The sequence below is a fragment of the Antechinus flavipes genome, chromosome 5 (genome assembly GCF_016432865.1).
Source record: "Antechinus flavipes isolate AdamAnt ecotype Samford, QLD, Australia chromosome 5, AdamAnt_v2, whole genome shotgun sequence".
NCBI lineage: Eukaryota > Metazoa > Chordata > Mammalia > Dasyuromorphia > Dasyuridae > Antechinus > Antechinus flavipes.
Window position 1 is genome coordinate 266473983 of NC_067402.1, and position 18598 is coordinate 266492580.

General features: G+C 37.1%; 1 protein-coding gene across 3 annotated transcripts in view; it reads left to right on the plus strand.

Annotated features, from left to right (window-relative positions):
• Positions 1–4046: 4046 nt before the first annotated feature.
• The window catches only part of NUDT4 (nudix hydrolase 4), a 29719-nt gene continuing 15167 nt past the window's right edge, over positions 4047–18598 (plus strand). The window contains exon 1 of one of the 3 annotated variants that reach the window (XM_051963671.1): positions 4047–4659. In XM_051963671.1, the coding sequence (XP_051819631.1) occupies positions 4561–4659 (99 nt within the window). In that variant the 5' untranslated portion in view covers positions 4047–4560. The remainder of the gene's footprint in view (positions 4660–18598) is intronic. The other 2 variants (XM_051963672.1, XM_051963673.1) reach the window with 2 other exon arrangements.

An 18598-nucleotide genomic window follows, 5' to 3' on the forward strand; every position in this document is an offset into this window, starting at 1 on the left:
AGTGACTTCAAGTCCTTTGCACTAGGACGGCATTTTTCAATTCAATATAGTAACAGCTGGTCTTTGCAACTAGCTAACAAGAATAAGGAGTGACCTTTGTGAAATCTTTGGTCTAAAAAACTCAGAATGAGGAAATTTTCTTTGATAGATTAGCACTTGCTTTACAACTTAGATTCTTACATTCCTAATATATTAAGAGATTAATTGATTAATCCAAGGAGCCACAGCCAAATATGTATCTGAGGAAGGTCTTCCTGGTTCTAAGGCCAGCACTTTATCCCCTGAACCACATTATCCAAAGTAAGGAGTTAAAATTGGAAATTACCAGATAGCAGTTTCCCCTTTAACCATGTCAACCTTCCCAGGCTCTACATGCCCTACTCTTCCACTTTTGGATCAACCTGCTCAGTGATAACCTCATTATGGTATCCCAGTGAATGATAGCCCCAAATAAATGGAGATAGAGTAGTGCGCCTTTTGCCTGGCTGCAAATAGTGCTAACATAGTTTTTCTGAAACTAGTTCTGAAATCCTGAGAAAGTCACCTTCCCCTTGATAATCTTTTAGTTTTTTCCTCTGTAAAGTGGGGATAACAATACTCAAATTACCTTTCCCACAAGAAAGGATTCTATAAATGGGAGTGGTTATTATTCACCTGTATAGCGTCCCTGAAATTGGAAAGGAATACTTAATAGGATCATAGTTTTACACTAGGGCAATTTAAGATATAAGGAAACTTGGTCTTTTGTAGTGTTGCTTCTGGTAACTGTGAGTCAGTCCCAACAGTATTTGTCTCCTCTATACAGACCATGCTGTTTCAAATACATAATTGTTATCCTTTAAAATCTTGAGCAACAAATAAGAGTATATCACCTTTTCTTTCTCTGAAATTTTAAACAGCTTGAAAATATAACAATAAATTTTCCTGTGCTCTAAGTTCTTGGGACTGGAGTAAAGAGGAGTAATGTCAAGTTGGGATGAAATTGGACTTTGACCTCAGAAAGATCAAGCCTGTGTAGCCCTAGTCCCTTCTGGTTCTAGCAAGTCCATGTCTGTTTAAATTGTGCCTATTTGAAGTAATACTACCACATTACAGATATCTAATGAGCGTAAATGACACTAGGCTGGGACCTTTTGTTGTTGTTGGGATGTGTTATAAGAATCAAAGTTACACACACACACACAAACACATGCACCCACACACACATAACCCCAACAAATAAGATACTGTGCTCTTGTTTGAATCAGGTAAACCTCTCCTTCCTTGGAAGATTTTTAAAAAAATGAATATTAAAAATCATCTTTACATATAACTGGGGGGAAACAAAATGCTAAATGAAAAAAATTAAAGTATTTATTCTTTTACAAAATAATAAATTACAGAATGATGGGTCAAGAGCTGCAAATAGCCATTTATCTGATCAAACCCTTCATATTACAGATGAACATCCGTTCAGAGGAGGTAAGTGATTTGTTTAAGGTCACACAGATGAGAACAGAACAAAGCTCTAAATCCAAGTCCTGTGATTCCAAATGTTTTTTTTTTTTTTTTAACCATACCACAAACCTTACATCATTTGGGACACCGCACCTCAAAATCCCAATTTTCTATTTAGGCACTATGGCATAGTGGATAGGGTACTGTGTCTGTCACCCAGAGAAAAAGTTTGTATTAAGTACAAGTGTGGTCCTAATATTAAAAGGAATCTGATTGATCCGATTTTTTTTTTAATCTGACTTTTAGAGAATACAAAGCAAGGGTGTTTATAGATGCCAACAGATTTTTATTTTTCAGGAAGTATGTGATGAAAATAATTACTCTTCTTTATCAGAATTATAAAGTCACAAAAGTATTATCTGGAAAATAGCAGAAATGCTGTGCTATTCATAAAAAGATAATCTAAATCTTGATGTCCTTGCGAGGGCCTTAAATTTAGTGTTCATTGGAGAAGCTAGATTATAATCTCTGATCTGTGAAAAAGAACTTTGAAAGACTTTAAAACTCAGATCAATGCAAAGACAAAGGAGGAGTCCAAAAGAATCGAAGAGGATACTTACTCGCTACTGTCAAGAGAAGTTACGAACTAAAAATGTAGAAATATAGATTTTCAGATATGGCTAAGGTGAGGATTTGTTTTTGTAAGTATATACAGAGAGATTAAAAAGAAATTCTTCAAGATTGGAGTGAGGAGAGTATAGGGGGAGGGACAGATTAATAAAATATTTTAATTTTTTTATCTTTAAAAATCTTTGTTCTGTATGATCTCGGGTTAGAGAGTTATTCAAAAAATAACTTCATCCTTGAAAAGGGAGTGTGGAACTTGATCACATTTTAAACTGTCTTCTACCTTTACTGAATTAACCTATAATTAATCAAATTATTATGCTTATTTTACTGACTGATCAGTGTGTACTCAGTTGATACCTATCCTCTAGAAATGCTACTTTAGGTGAATAAATGAGCACAGAGTCTCTAATTAGATGTATACAACCCTGGAAATGCCCATTCATTAAATAACTATTTCTGCAGTTGCTATGCTAGTTTGGGGAGGAACATGAAATCTCCTTGTCACTCATGACCCTTCCAATAATCCAAACATCTAGAGACCTTAGATATAATTCAATTCCAGAGCAGCTAGGTGATTCTATAGATAAGGGGCCACGTTTAAATCCAGTCTTCCAAGACTGGGCAAATCACTTAGCTCATTTGACTCAGTTTCCTCATTCATCAATAGGCCAGCTAGAAAGATGGCATTTTACGTTTGCTGTTGGAAAGTCAGAGGTTTGATATTTGGAGGGGCTCATGTTGTTGTTCAGTAATTTTAGTCATGTCTTATTCATGACCCATTTGGAGGTTTCTTGGCAGTGGTTGACATTTCCTTTTCCAGTTCATAAGACTCAAAAGGAAATGGAGGTAAATAAGGTTAAAGTGACTTACACAATCAGTGCCTGAGGTTGGATTTGAACTCCAGTCTTCTTGACTCTAGGACTAGCACTTTATGTATTTTGCCACTTAGTTGCTTTTACCTGGCGCGTAATATATCTTTAATAATTCTTTGGTTGATTGAGTTATATTTTGTATGTGTATGTGACCTAAAAGCAACTATATGTTTTTGCCTTTCCTTGCCTGGCACACAGTAGGTACTTAATAAGTGCTTATTGACTTGAGGCCTCGCTCTTTTTACTAGGACACACGACTTAATGTTTATTTATTAACTCCACAAATCGAGTGGAAATTAAACATAATTTACAGAATTGGGTTAAAAAAAGTTGCTTGCCTAGACAATTATCTCCTCCGGGCAGGACCTTTTGGGGGGCTTTTTTTTCACATCCCCAACTCTTATAGTGCATATTATTATTATTATTAAGTAAATGCTTGTTGACTTCCCTGAGTTCTTTCTCCCACTAAGACACTACACATAGGAACTTAATAAATGCTTGTTCGATTCCCTGAGATACACAGTTGGTGCTTATTTTAAGCTTATTTTGAAGGCGTGTTGATTCCCTGGTTCTCTCCACTAAGACAAACGGTCTCTCTTGAACTTACTAGGTGTTTAATAAAGGCTCTTTGCCTAGAATTTGAGGGTTTAAGGGCAAAAATCGCCTTGCTGTTTTTCAGGGCTTAGCCTGACGTGGTTATTCGGTGCTGGCTTTCCCCAATAGCTCTCTCAGGGTCAAAGCCTCCCCTCGCTAACCTCCACAGCCGCCCGCCGACCCCCAAGAACAAATATGCGCGCGCCCGCCGCAGGCGGTCCATTCCAGATCTGCCGCCTCCTCTTCCAATGGCCTTAAGGCGCAGGCGCAAGTGCAACTTGCTGGCATCAGGCCAAGTTCAATTAAAAAAAAGGGAGGGAGGGTAAAGGAGGCGGGGCTTAATTGAGTCGTCTCGCGCCAGGGGAATGCGAGGTTCGGTTTAGGAGGGGGGAGGAGCGCTGTTTCGGTCTCTGACCAATCCCGTGCGGTCGAGGAGGTGTCTCGCGCCAGAGAAAGGGGAGGGAGGGGCGTGGTGGCGGGCCCAGGGGGGCGGGGCGAAGAGAGAGTGAGAGAGTGAACGGGAATGCGAGAAGCCTCGGCGGAGGAACAAGCGCGAGAACGAGAACGAGGCGAGAGCGCAAGGAAAAGAGAGAGCTCTAGGCGAGTGAGCCGCAGTACCGCCGCCGCCGCTGCCGCCGCCGCCGCCGCCGCGAGGGAGGAGCCGCAGCGCGAGAGCGAGCTGCCAACCGTCCGCGGCGGTCACGAGGCGCCCGACTGAGTGACTGCGGGCAGCGGACGGCCGGTGGGACGGAGAGAGGAGGCGGGTGGCGGGCGGGCTCCATGGCGAGGCGCGGCTTCTTCGGCAGCAGCGGCGCAGCCTCTCCGACCCGCGGGCTCTAGTACTCCCGGAGCAGCCTCTCGCTCGCTCCCTCGCTCGCTCGCTCGTCCCCAGCAGCCCCGGCCTCGCTCCCGGCTCCGGCCCTCGGGCGCTCCCTCCTCCCTCTCTTTTTCCCTTCCATCCTTCCCCGCGACCTCGGACGGGTTGGCGGCGGCCGAGCCCCGGCGGGAGGAGGAGGAATCCGCCTCTATGATGAAGTTTAAGCCGAACCAGACGAGGACCTACGACCGCGAGGGTTTCAAGAAGCGGGCGGCCTGCCTGTGCTTCCGCAGCGAGCAGGAGGACGAGGTGGGTGCGCCCCTATTTCCCGCCCGGCCTCGTGCGGGGGAGGGAACAAAGGGACCCCATTGGGGAGGGTCTCTTCCCACCCGGCCAACCTTCCCAGGAGCTGGGGGAATATTTTTGGCGTCCGGCGGAGCCCAAGGGGGCTTCCGGAGGGGAGGGAAGCGAGAAAAAGCGGGGAGACCCACCCCCAAATCTGGGGGAGAGCCCCCACTAAAAGCCTCCTAGGCGGGGGGCGCACGGTCTACGTTTCTTTTGTAAATGGGCTCCCGTAGGTATTGGACCGTGTCCTTTGTCTTCCCCACGCCCCCGCCCCCACCCCACGCGTTCTTTCCGAGATGCCTCGGGTTCTAGCCGAGGCAGACACCAAAGAACCTTCTTTGGGGCAGGAGCCTCGCTGAGGAGGTGTCTTTTTTTTTTTTTAATTGTCGGTCGCCGTTTTGACCCACCTTTGACACCTCAAACTTCCTTCCCATCTGATAACGACAATTTGTCATTTGGTGGGGTGAGGAGTGTTGATGGGGGAGCTGCCACGCACCCTAAGATTTTTTTGCACGGGTGTTTTGTTTGTTTGACTTGGAAGATGGTGTTGGCTGCTCTGGCCACGTCTGCAACGAACCCCATTTCTTTCCATTTTAAAATGCCGTTCTGTACCTAGCAGAGGACAGATTTTTGAGAATCCTTAAAATTAAACATTAATTTTCGTTTGTAGTACTACCAATTCACCTAAATCCAGAATTATTAGGTTTTCGTTATTTTGTTTTTTAATTAGTTTAAGGGTGCTACAATACGAGGTGTCCTACTAAGTGCACAATTGTGGTAGTTTATCCTCGCTATAGTAACCATGTTACTCTGTAGTGGTCCTTTCGAGCGCTGCCTTACCTTTATTTCAGAAACACCTGAGTTTGATTGTCTTTTTTTAGGAAGAACAATGTTCTCGGGTTAATTCTTTGGAAAATTATAAAACAAGTTGTTCTGAAGCATTCTAGAGATAAGTCAGTTTGTGTGGGGGAAAGATGACTAGAAAAAGTAAGTTTTGAGTTTGTTCAAACCTCTGAAACTTTATAAAGTGTAGTCTATAGGAAGCCTGATAGAAATGTCTGTGATCCCAGGTACACAAATTATGAAGTAATGTGATGAGAAGAAAGTTTGGTTAAAAAAAGAAAAAAAAAAGTTTGAATTACACTTTTTTAATTCTAAATAAAGCTTTAGAAATGCATCTCAGTGCAATTTAGAAGCTAAATCATGTGATTAAAATTGACACATTAAATTTTTGACTCTACTCCAGTCTTCAGAAAATGCTTACATTAATAGAAGTGTTCCATAAATTTTAATTCATTTAAAATACTGCTAACAGTAAAAGTATTTACTTAAGAATGAAAATTGTAATAAGAGTAGCCTTTCATTTCTTAAGTGAATTTTCCAGATATATGAGGCTTATCTTGAAGTAGCAATCATTTTAAACATAAATGTATGTATTGCTGAAGCAATTGGATTATGTAGGACTCTATCTCCCTCAGTAAAAGGCCCAAAATAGTTTTGCCTTTTTGAATTAGTTCTTTTCTGTCATCTTTGGTGACAGGGATCAACATTTCTTGGTGCTGTCAAAGTTCTTAGACTCTAGGTGCAAGTTGAGAAACACTTGGTATGGAGGCCCAGTTTCTAATCAGGTAAGCAGTTTGTTGGTACTGTGTATAAAACCAAGAGTAAGTTTGCTCTGAGTTTGAGGTCTTATTGGACTCTTAAAGTCACATCTATTTCAAATAATCTTAGATCTTTTGCCCATTTCCTGGTTCTCGGTTGTGGGCTAGGTAATTAAGATTAAGTTCTGTAATCTATGTGTGAGGTATTGTTTACAGGTGAAACTTCATCCTAATCATGACATCCAGGCTGACACTGCAGTACAGTTTTAGGCACTAAAGGACATTTTCAATCTCCAACAAGTTGATAAAACCTAGAGTGGTTAATTCGCAAGTGGAAAAAATTCTGAACTTAGTAGGGACTTTATAAGGTGTTTAAGGACACCTTATAAGGAGTCTGGATTTGTACGATTATGTTAGACAAGGGCTATGGGAAGAGATAGGGAAAGATAGCTGTAAGATGGAAGATAAATGCAATTTTTCTGTCATTACTTATGCAATCCATAGCTTTAAAAAAAAAAAATCTTAAAACCTCCCTGTGTGTAGAATATACATAATCGGGTCCAAGAAATGTTCCCAGTTAACTCCAAAAGTCATATTTATCATTTGTCTAGATTCTGTTTACAGTATGTTTCCCTGTTGAAAGAGGGGGATATATAGTAAGTTTATGATCTGACCCACAAAAATCATTGCTGATTAAATTAAACTCCAATTTTATTATTTTGAAGGTGAAATGTTTTGTAAATCTTAGAGGCTTATGTAAATGTGAACTAGGAGATGAATGATTAGGCTTGTTTTTTGGCTCACCGAAGGAACTTTCTCTGAAGTTCACTGTGAGAAATTTCCCTGGGTGGAACTAATGGAGGAAGAAAGCTATAAGGTAGTTGGGGAGGAGGGGAGGGGAGGGGAAGGAAAGAGGTGGGAGAATTGGGGGAGGTCGTGGAAGGGTTGGTGAAATCAGTTCTCAGTGCTAGCCAGTAGGTGGTACCACTGGCCTAGGAAGACTTGGTTGTTATACAGAGCAAGAACTTTTGGGGGTTATATTCCTTGAGGTGGGGATCCTGAAGGATGAGATTGAGGAGGGAAGGGAGAAGGGAAATATGCAGTTGATAGTTTATGTGTATGAGATGAAGCAGGTAGATGGCACAGTGTATTATTAGAGTGCCTGGCCTGGAATCAGGAAGCCTCAACTTTGAATTCAGATCAGAAATTTACTGATTGTGTGACCACCTGAGCAAGTTACTGAACCCCCTGTCTATCTGTCAAATGAGCTGGAGAAGGAAATGGCAAATCAATTCAGTATATTTTTGCCACCAAAATTATAAGTGGGGTCATGAAGAATCAGACATGACTGAACGAACAGCGTGTTGGAGATAGGGAATTTTTGGTCTGTGACTTCAGCTTGCTGAGACCTGAAAAGCCCTAGTGATAAATTCATTTTGGTTAATTCTCTAAGCTGTCAAAAAAATCAGAATAAAAAAGCTTCCATTGTTCCTTTGGGTTATCTCTACCATGCTGAATTCTAACATTAACCTTATTTGTTTTGTTTTTGTTTTTACTATGCTTTTGCTTGTGATCTATGCTTTCTCTCAGTTGTAGAAGATAACAGCCCCCAAACTCTGCTGAGCTCGTAGTAGGTGCTTATTCATGCTGAAGCATTCCATTCATTTTTTCCTTTTTGTTGTGCTGATAATTTTAGTTTCATAGAATCTATGCTTATGCTATCCTGATTTATATAAATAAAAGTTAATTGGTGAAAACTATAACCCAATGGGAAAGAGAAAGATGGTTACCCTGTAAATTTTTTTTTTTTGCTACTGTGTTAATTGAAACCGTAAGGATCCATGATTTTATACCTGCAGGTACTCTGTCACACAATGACTGTTAAATCATTTCCCAAACTTAGGCTTTGATCATTGGCCTAAGTGTTGCTCCTTTATGGATTAAAAAAAAAAATTACAATTCTCAAATTATGTAGATTGATTCCCCAATAATTGGCATTGTCATTATATCTGTCTTTACAATTTGATTTGGAAATTGCCAGAACTTGTAACAAATCACCTAGACTTAATTCCTCTGCCACAATGAGGCAGTAATGTAGATAGTTTCAATTAAGACATTGGATTTGTGTTTTTTGTCTTTCATTACAAATTCCTACTAACATTTCATGAATATAATTAAAGCAAAAGTTTTTGAATACAGTGCAAACAGCAGCTAAATCTATTCAGTAAGATTTCATTTGCATGTAAGATATAGCCAAAAATTAAGAAAAGAAAGCCAGACTTCAGAAAGTCTTAAATTATAGTGCTTGTATTTTGTTGTCCTGGTTGTACTTTATGTAATTCTGGCAGTTTTGGATTATCTAGATCAGAAATAAATTGGGGAGAATGGCAACTGAGGGAAATATAAACTATAAAAGAAGCAGATATAAGACCTAGTGCTGATTCCCATATAACTCAATAAGCCTTGAGAAACATTAAAATTGACTCACGTCAACAGTAAAATGATAAGTTGTGTTTATTATACTATTTTTAAAAGTGAGATCACATATTCAAAAGGATTTCTTTTAAAAGAATGAAGTTGGATGTTATTTATGAGAGAAAATTCTTTTGTATGGAACATTTCTGGATCTTTTTCCCAAATCCTCAATTCTTAAGTGAAGCAGTTAAAATGTTGGGGACAGAACCTTTGCTCTAAATGTTTGTTTAACCTGCAGGAACTGCCTGTTGTAAGTTAAGAGTAAATTCCTTACTGTATATTCTTGGGTTTTTTGGTCCTCAAAATCTGATTTTGGCCAATCCTTCTAGAAACTAGCTCAAATCATTCATATGGCCCCTACATAATTGTTAATGAAGACACAAAATGGTCTTACCAGACTGTCTCGTTTTCCATTAATTTCTGCATTCATTTCCCTGATTGTGAGTAGCAAGCCAGCTAAGTCTTTAGTAGTTTACTGTAGGTATGTGTGTAAGTAACACAATTGCCATTTTCGCAGCACTTTTGCTAACATTCTATTCTCCTTTTATCCTCATGCAATCCAGCCAGGTTGATACTAATGATAATTCATCCCTTTAGTTAGATTTGAGACCCAGAGAGGCTCCCTGACTTGTGCACAGCTTAGGTAATGTTTTCCGCGGGGTTTGAACGTGGATCTTGCTGACACCAAAATACTTTGTCTTATCCTGCTTCCTATCCTGCTTCCTAACAAGGCTTATTCGGTAGAAGTTGCCTAGTCCACTCCTCTTATTTTGCAAGTGATGACCTAGAGTCCACAGAAATGAAGTGGCCTTCCCCCCAGATGCCTGTAGTAAGAGGCACTGCTGCTTGAGACAAGTGTGCTTTGGAGCTAAAGAAACCTGACCATTTGGAATTTTTTCCATCTTTTCAAGGAAAATAAAAGGGAAGATAGCTCATTTAGAACCCCATTCATAAGCTCAAATCTAGGCCTACTAACATAGATTTGCTAAGTAATACTTAGGTGCCATGCATTTGTAGTGAGCATTCAGCAGCCTTAATCCTGCTCTGGTCATTTTAATTTAATTTTATTTTTAATTCTCAACTTCAAAAATTCATTTCCACATATAGTAGAACATAGAAGATTATATATGAAACACTGGATCTCTATTTCATACTGCTTGCTTTTAAAAAAAAAAAAAGTAAAATCCCTATCTTATTTTGAAAATTATGCTTCCTTCTGAATTTTTTCATTTAAAAAAGTTTCAACAGTTTTTTTCAACACTTCTTTACTAAAACCTTTTAATCTATAAGTTTGGTCAAGTCTAACAAATTGACACAGTCATCATGTTTAAAAAAATGTGATTTTGTGCATCTTCTGTGCCATATGTGGATGGCAAACCCATAAGAGCTAAAATATGGAGTTAGATTATTTTGATGGAGTTGTGCGAGGGGTTTTCAAGACTTCTTTTATCAAACCACTAATACGGTTTGATATGTAAGAGAAGAAAAAAATTCTAGTTTCAGGCAAAATGGTGTGTAGGCATTTGAGGTATACTCTTAGTCTATATATATATGTAGTATGCTAAGTGCTTCCATACTCAATAATCCTTACACACAAATGAAAAAATTGGAGGGCAACTAGTTTAATGATTTTTTTTTTTCTTTCTCCCTCTAGAGAAAACCAGAGTTCTCTCCATTATACTATGTTGTCCCTAAAGAGTGGCCTGAGAAAAACATGTCTAATTTTCATTGCTAAACCTAAAATTGCCTTTCCTTTTGAAATAAATTAAGTGGTGTTTTCATTTAGGGTTTGTTTTGTTTTGTGTTTTAAGTCTAATAGTTTGTAGAATGCAATGTTTTAACTGAACTCTGGTGCCTCTTTTATATAATTTATATAAATAGTTTCTCAACTCCAATGCTTAGTGCTTTTTCTGCTGTTTAATATGTATAATTATCTTCCATGTCCTATGCCTAGTTGTTTGCAATGGGGGACAGAATAGAAGAAACATTCTCATTGTTAGAGAAGAACTTAGACTCAAGGAAATGAGAGAAATGTTCTTTCTTAAACTACTATAATTTTGCTTTTATCTCAGATTTGATGAATTTTATTTAATAGAAAATGTCTATTGAAGTTGGGAATGCCTGTCCTTGAACTTTCACTCCTAATAAAAATCATCACTTTGTTTCTTAAATGACCTTTCAGTACACTGGATGAACAGTGTAGCAACTGTTCAGTAGATCGCTGTCCTAGATACTTGATTCTCTAAAATGAATTGGAATTCTTTTAGAAAGAAATAGAAATTTGGATTGGAGTACCAAAATTAATACTGTACTACAGTAAATAATAATTCAGTTTTTCAGTTGACTTGAACAATTGTAGAGCTGAGAGTTTGGATTAGGCTATTTAAGTGTGGATTTGAGTGATCCTGATATGTTTTATGACAGTTTGGCCTTTTAGAAAGTCAAAGAGAAACTTTGTACTTTAGCCATTTGCATTTTATATTAACTCTGTATGATATTTTTTAATAAACAAATTCTAAACTTGAAAGTTTCTGTTCATTGTTTTAAAGGTAATTTAATCTAGTATAGAAACTATTAGCAAAAAAAAACTGGACATTAATGATTATTACAAATAGTAAAAGAAAACTCCCAAGTCTTTCAGGGATATTGGGAATGAATAGAAAATAAATCTAGAAAATTGAATTGAATTTTTCTAGTCAGACAATATTATGGAGAAAATTAAAGCAAGTTTTCTGTTTGACTTTTTCATAATTTTGAAATGATTTAGTTAGAATACAACTCTTATCTTCATTTTGCAACATAAATCATTGATTATACTTATTACATCACTTTCCTATTTGAGGAATAACAATCTCAAAATAATTTCTATATTACTTTTATAGTTTTCAGAGCCTTTTCATATTTTCACTTATTCCAGAAACTGAAGAAGGCAGGTAAGTCACTGTCACCAATTTACAGATGAGAATGATTTCAGAAGGACTTGGTCAACATCATAAGGTTCATTAGTAAGTAACTGACTGAAACCCAGATTGTTTTTGTTGAACTCTGAGACCTAGTATATCTTTATATATCTTCTATTATATGTACAGTGTTCATTCTCTAGGAGTTGCTGTATGTAGCTATTAAATATTTTTTTATAAAAGATTTTTCCGCAAAAAAAATGGAAGGTTAAACCTCTTTCACTGATGGTATTCAAATGTGGTTTTTTTTTTGTTTTTTTTTTTTTAAATTAACCTGTAGTCCAAGTGCCACATACAATCCATCTTGATTTTGGAATATCTTGGATACTCCCTAACATCTCAAGGCACAAAATTATTTTTTAAAATTCATATAACAGTTTTGACATGGGTAGGAGGGGAGAGGGCAAACTAATCTTCAAGCTGTGTTTGTGCACTTTTTTTTTTTTTTTAAATGGCAGAACACAGGGCTCTATCAGCTGTTAGCATTCTTAAGTATGGCAAGAATATATTTACATGTAAATGTTTTATGTAGACAGATAAATTATAATTAATAACATAATTATTATTAACATTATTAAAATGATGTTTGACCCAAGAAATTCTTGAGCTAATGATAATTTAATAAAATGCTCACAACTTATTATGACCAGATTTCTTAACCTTAAATAATAGACTTATGCAATAATTGATGCCTTGACCTTTGCTATAACTGTTGTGATCAAATTTGAAACCACTTTGACTTTGTTTTGTGCAAATTTCTCGAACTAGTATGGTAGTCCAATTTATGGCCCTTAAAGTCCCAGCATTATATATTTCCATCTTAAGTGAATTTGTAATGCAGCCAATGGGTATTCCTTTTAATGGATCCAAGCCATTACTATAGTTTTGTTTTGTACAATTGTTACTATGTCTTCCTGTGTAACAGAAAATTTACTCATTCTGCTACAGGCTTATCTCTGGTTCTCATATGACACTTCAGACAGTGATTACCATACTTTTTTTTCCCCTCTCATAGTACAGTTCATCCTTGGTTTTGAGGAATTTCAGCACATTACAGGAGAATCATGCCATGTGACTGCTAAGTGTATCACTCATCACTGAGCTAGCTGAAACTTTTGGGCGGGGGTTTTTACATCTATTGTTTTTTACAACTTTTGCAACCATAGCTTTAAAGGGTTTCATACAATGTCTTTCTAAAAGGAAATTATTTTTCAATGTTGTGTTCAAACTTAAGAAAAACATGAACAAGGAAATGGTTATTGGATATTTTTTCAACTGGCCTTAATGAAATATTACAAGTGGAGATTGCTTCATATCTACTGCTAAGCTTATCCTCTAGAAAACTAGGATGGGAGAGGTAATTATGTTATTTTGTTCAATTCTGATAACATTCCCTGCTCTACCCTTCACTCCCAAAACAGAAAACAGTTTTATAAGGTACAGAAATTCCCATTATTAGCAAAAAGTTAACATGCTATGTCACCATTTGCTGAAGATTGTTAGAGTGGGATTTATCCATCTGGCCAGAAGGAAGAATTTTTAAGATCTCTTCCAATTCTAAAGGATCCTGGTTTAAGAGTACCAGTGGTGGTAGGATATCTGAGTTGGGTTTTTTTTTCTCCCAACTCCCCCATTTGTGGCTGATAGAACCATAGCCTTTGAATCTCTTTGTACTCAACTGAAGTGGGGATAGGTAATATTGCCTCAGGGTTCTTAGGGGAAAAAAATTATGATCTTTAAAGTATTTTATATGGGAATTCTTAGAAGGTAATATAAGTAGTAGAAATTTATTATTTTTTTTTTAGCGAGGCAGTACTTGTGGTTAAGTGACTTGCCCAAAGTCACACAACTAGTAAGTGTCTGAGGCTGGATTTGAATTCAGGTACTCCTGACTTAGGGGGCTTCTGTTCTATTCACAGTACTACCCAGCTGCCCCCAAGTGAGATTATTTCATTTGCATATAGTGATCACTTTGTATAACTTCAGAATTTTGAAAAGGCCCCTTTATAAGATTAGTAGTTCAGTTACTAGTGATTTGTCTTTTAGAACTACACCATAGTTAGTTTGGGTATATAATTACAGTTCTATGATATCCTTAATCTGAGCTCATGTTTATATTGCCAGAACATTTTTTATATAGAATATTGTATTTTGAAGATACTTCCAAATTCTAGGAGCCTTTTTTTTTCCTCTCCAGAATCTTAGTTGGAATGGCCCTCACAGGCCATCTAATCTAACATTCTAATTTTGCAGTATACAAGTTCACATGGCTAGTAATTTTAAAAGCAGGATGATGAACCTAGGTTCTCTGGCTTCAAACAAACTCAGGGATATTTCCACTATATTATGCTTCCTTCCAATAAATCTCCTCTCCCTTCCCTATATTCTAGAAACTTTTTAATAAAGAAAAAAGCTAGTAGCCTGTATAATATTTTTAGATAAAGAGTGTTGTTTTAAGCTTTTTTGCTTTACTATGAGTATTTTAAATTCAGTATATAACATTCTAGTAATAGAGCTTTGTTCAGTTTTTAAAATTGTGTCCAGTTCTTTGTTTCTCCATTGGAGTTTTCTTGGCAAATACTGAAGTGGTTTGCCATTTCCTTTTCCAGCTCATTGAACAGATGAGAAAAGTGATTGGGAGTTGGATGACTGGCCCGGAGCTACCTTGCTGTTGCCTGAGGCCCAGCATTTTGTGCTGTGGTGCCATCTAGCGGCCCCAGGAAAAAATATACACTTGTGTGGCTGTTAATTTACTCTGCCAACATTAAACAGGTCTGTAGCGAGCTTGTGTATTCGTTGTTAGGCATGGCATACAGGCTGTAGTTTGCCCTTTTCACTGTCAGTCTCTGGGTGAATCTGTGCCTGGTTTGGATAAAAAGAGGATAAACAAACCACTTTACCACCCTGGGCCTCGGTTTCTTCATCTGTAAAATTAGGTTGGACTAGATGACTTGTGAGAAATCTCTTCCAACTCTTGGTGCTTTAAAAATTTTAAACTGAGTTCACATTGTCTTAATATTTGAATATTTCTTTGATTTTAGGATATCAACAAACATCACAAAACTAAAAATATTCAATTATATCTGAAAATCTTGGAGAAAACCCAACTATTGCTCATTTTAGGTTCTAAGAATAAGTTCAGGGATTTAGCACTATTCAGTAAGATCATCTCCTATAGAAAGATCCCAAACCTGCATAAAGTGTGGGGAGAACTAGAATGAGGAACATTTAGAAAGATGGGGGGGGCCTTATTAGTGTCATAGAATGTTTGGGAGAAGAAAGCTTTCAAAAAGAAGGGCTGGCAGATAGTGAGATAATGCTGCAGAGAAATCAAAGAAGGAAAGAACAAAGTGATCTTGGAAAGATTTTAGTAACGTAGTGGGGAAGGAATGCAACAGCAATTGGAATAAATGGAAGCAAGGAAATTTAATAGCGAAGATGATCAGAAAAGGATACTTTTTTAGGCTTAGCAGGTTATGTGAAATTTTCCTGGTTTTGTTTAGCAAAGGAAAAACCTGATTAGTTTTTTTGTGGACTAGGAGAAAGAAGCTAGTTAGAAAAGACAGAGCAAGTTCTTTGAGGGTCTGGAACCAAGAGGGAGGTTCTAGGGTAGACATTTTATTTAGCTCTGTTTTAGTTGCAAGCGAATTTTGTGCCAAAATATATTGTAAAAGTAATTCCTTTCTTCAGAAAGTTGAAGTATTATTTAGTTGGAGAAGATAAACCTGAAGCTACTTTGAACATTTATCAAATAGCTGCTCTATGCCGAGCACTTTGGCACTAGTTGAGATTTAAATAAAATGGAGGCTCTCTCTTCAAGGAGCCTCAGGATATCTAGTAAAAAAGTGTTGTGCATAACCGAAGTTTTAAAAATGTTATTCAGGAAATAAAGTGAATTTGTAAGAGATTCATATATTTTTCCAAAAGCCATTGTCTACAGAAGGGGACAGTAACAATTTTGCTATCTTAGTATTCCTTTTCCTAATCTGGAAAGGCATTGCTGTACAATCCTTGGGTTCTTTGTGATTGTTTACTTAGTTATCCGTTTTCTTGCTCTTGAGATGCTAGAAGTTGCCTATTAAGATTGAAGGAGAATCCATACTTGACATCACTAAACAGGAATAGAACTGTGGAATTTTCATGTGAATAATTGCTGAATTAATGTTTATTAATATAGATGGAGACTGCAGCCCAGATTGCTGAGTTTTGAAACAGGACTTCTTAGACTTTTTTCACTTTGGGGCTTTTTACCTGAGAAAATTTTTACTTGACCACAGGCACATAGGTGTACAAGTCAAAAATTTACTGATAATTAGATAACGATTTTGTGTCCTCTACATTTTTGTATGGCTCCATATGGGTCTTAAACCACAATCTAAGAAGAATTTTTTTTTTTTAAGACATGGGAAAAAGTAGTAATTTGAACTTGATCTTGTTTTGGGGGAAAGCATAAAAAAAGCTGAAAGTATAAATGAAAAGAGTATTCATTTGGTTATCAGGTTTTATCACTTTAATTGGCTAATCAGGTTATGAATAGGAAAAGTGAGTATTGCATTCATCTCTTAATTATACCTCTTCTGAAAGCTAGGATCAACTCTTATTTACACTAATGCCTTAAAGTTTTGGTTCTGTACAATACATAACTAAAATACCAATCCCTACAGTTAAAGGGAATTCAAAAATTCAAATTCCTTCCTATGAGTATATAGTTTTGGAGTCAGGGTAGGAGATAGTCATTGAAAAAAGAAATAGATAATAAGACATTCATTTTGATGACCTACTCTGGGGTATGTTTTGATGTTTTATATAAGTGAAATCAGTTAAACATGATGCTTTACTCTGTACTTTGTCCTCGGGAGTAATCATTTTTCATCCAGGATAAGTTGAAATTCAAGCCAGTGACATAGCTATTTGTTTTGTCCTGCCATCTATGTGACTCATAGCTTACAAAATGTTTTTGGAATTCAGCTATTCTAATAATCCCTTTGAGGAAGGCAGAACAGGTATGATGAGTCACTGATAAACTGATCAGTCACTGAAGCTCAGCATTTGAGGGACTGCAGAATAATTTGTGCTTTAATGGAAATCCCCTCTAAACATTCAAAGACATAATCACCACCCAACATCTGGGTAAAGACTTTCACAAGTGTGGTACACTTGTGTACAACCCATTCCTCTTTGGAAAGTTCCTACTCGTGGGGAAGTTTTGCTTAAATCCAGTAAATTTTTTGGCAGTGTTTTACCCATTGCTTTTAGTTTTCTCTTCTGAGACAGTTATAATATCTCTACCTGAGAGACCTTTTGGTATATGTCGGTAATCATCTTAACCATGTGCTTTCAATTCTGCTATCAACCCCAAAGTCTCCATTATTCTATTTCCTTCATCCCATCTTTGGATATCCATGGCTTAGTTCTCATAGTATAACAATTGTATATTTTGTGATTGCCATTTCTAAAATTAAGTTTCCCACACTGACAAATAGTAGAGAAACAACAGGTATTAATCTGCATATAAGAGGCACTGGGGATACAAATGAAAATTTCCCTACTTGCAATACTTATGTAAATACTTATATAAGCATGTTCACTCATTTCAGTAGTGTCTGATTCTGTCACTTCATTGGGATTTTTTAGGTAAAGATACAGGAGTGTTTTTCTTTTTTCTTCTGCTCATTTGACAGCTGGGGAAACTAAGGCAGAGAGGGTTAAAGTGTCTTGTCCAATATTATATAACTGGCAAGTGTCTTGAGGCCAGGTTTTAATTCATGAAGACAATTTTCCTGACTCCAGGTTTAGTGCTGTAGCCACTGTACCATCTAGTGCTCACTTAAGTAAGCATATAAAGAATAAATACAAAATAGTTCAGTCATCTTTGACTGAGGCAGAGGGCACAACCAGTCAGGGCAATACTCAAAGGTTTTATGCTTTTAGCTTTGCTTTAAAGGAAGAAAGGGATTCTGTGAAGTGGGAGGTGAAGAATGTAGAACATTCCAGGGATGGGGAGAGAAGGCTAAACCATAATAAAATGATGCTAGAATTGTAGGTTTGGAATTAGGTTGGAAAAAATGTAAAGAAATTTAAAAAGTAAATGTAAATGCTAATGTTGATCCAAAGAATATTAGGGAGTCACTGGAGCTGATTAATGAGGGATCCTATAAATACATGCTTCAGGATGTAGTATGGCCTGGAGTATGGAGATCATTCAGGCTGTTGCAGATAAGAAATGACTTAATTACAAACATAGAAATCATTTTAAGATCAGATTTGTCTCGTTGGGGTGGGGTGGATAATGCACCAAGCATGGAATCAGATTCAGCCTCAGATAATTGCTAACTAGGTGACCTTGGTCAAGTCACTCACTTGACCCCTTTTAGCTTCAGTTTTCTCAGCTATAAAACAAACTGGAGAAAGAAATATTAGTATCTCTGCTAAGAAAACCCCAAATAGGACCACAGAGTCACACACTACTGAAAAACAAAGCTTCAACAAGAAAATTGTACAATTGGATCATCAGCTTGTTAGCAGAGGTCCAAATCAGTATCAAGGATTAAAGACAAGAGACTACAATTACTGAGGGTCAACTTGACCCAAGTAAATAATCTGACTCTGAAAAAAAAAATAGATAAAAATAAAGGAAGTAAAGACATTTCTTTGAACTTTAATGTTTATAAATCATTTAACAGAAGGAAGAGAGTAAAAGATCCCATTATTTCTCTCGCAAAAAACTCATAATAGTTGAGAAGAGGAAGGCTGAACAAGACAATTTTTAAAGTTCTATTTTTATTTTTTATTCTTAATGATTTATGAATCTATGAAATTACATGCTATACTAAATAATATTATATTACTTCATATATTATACTTATA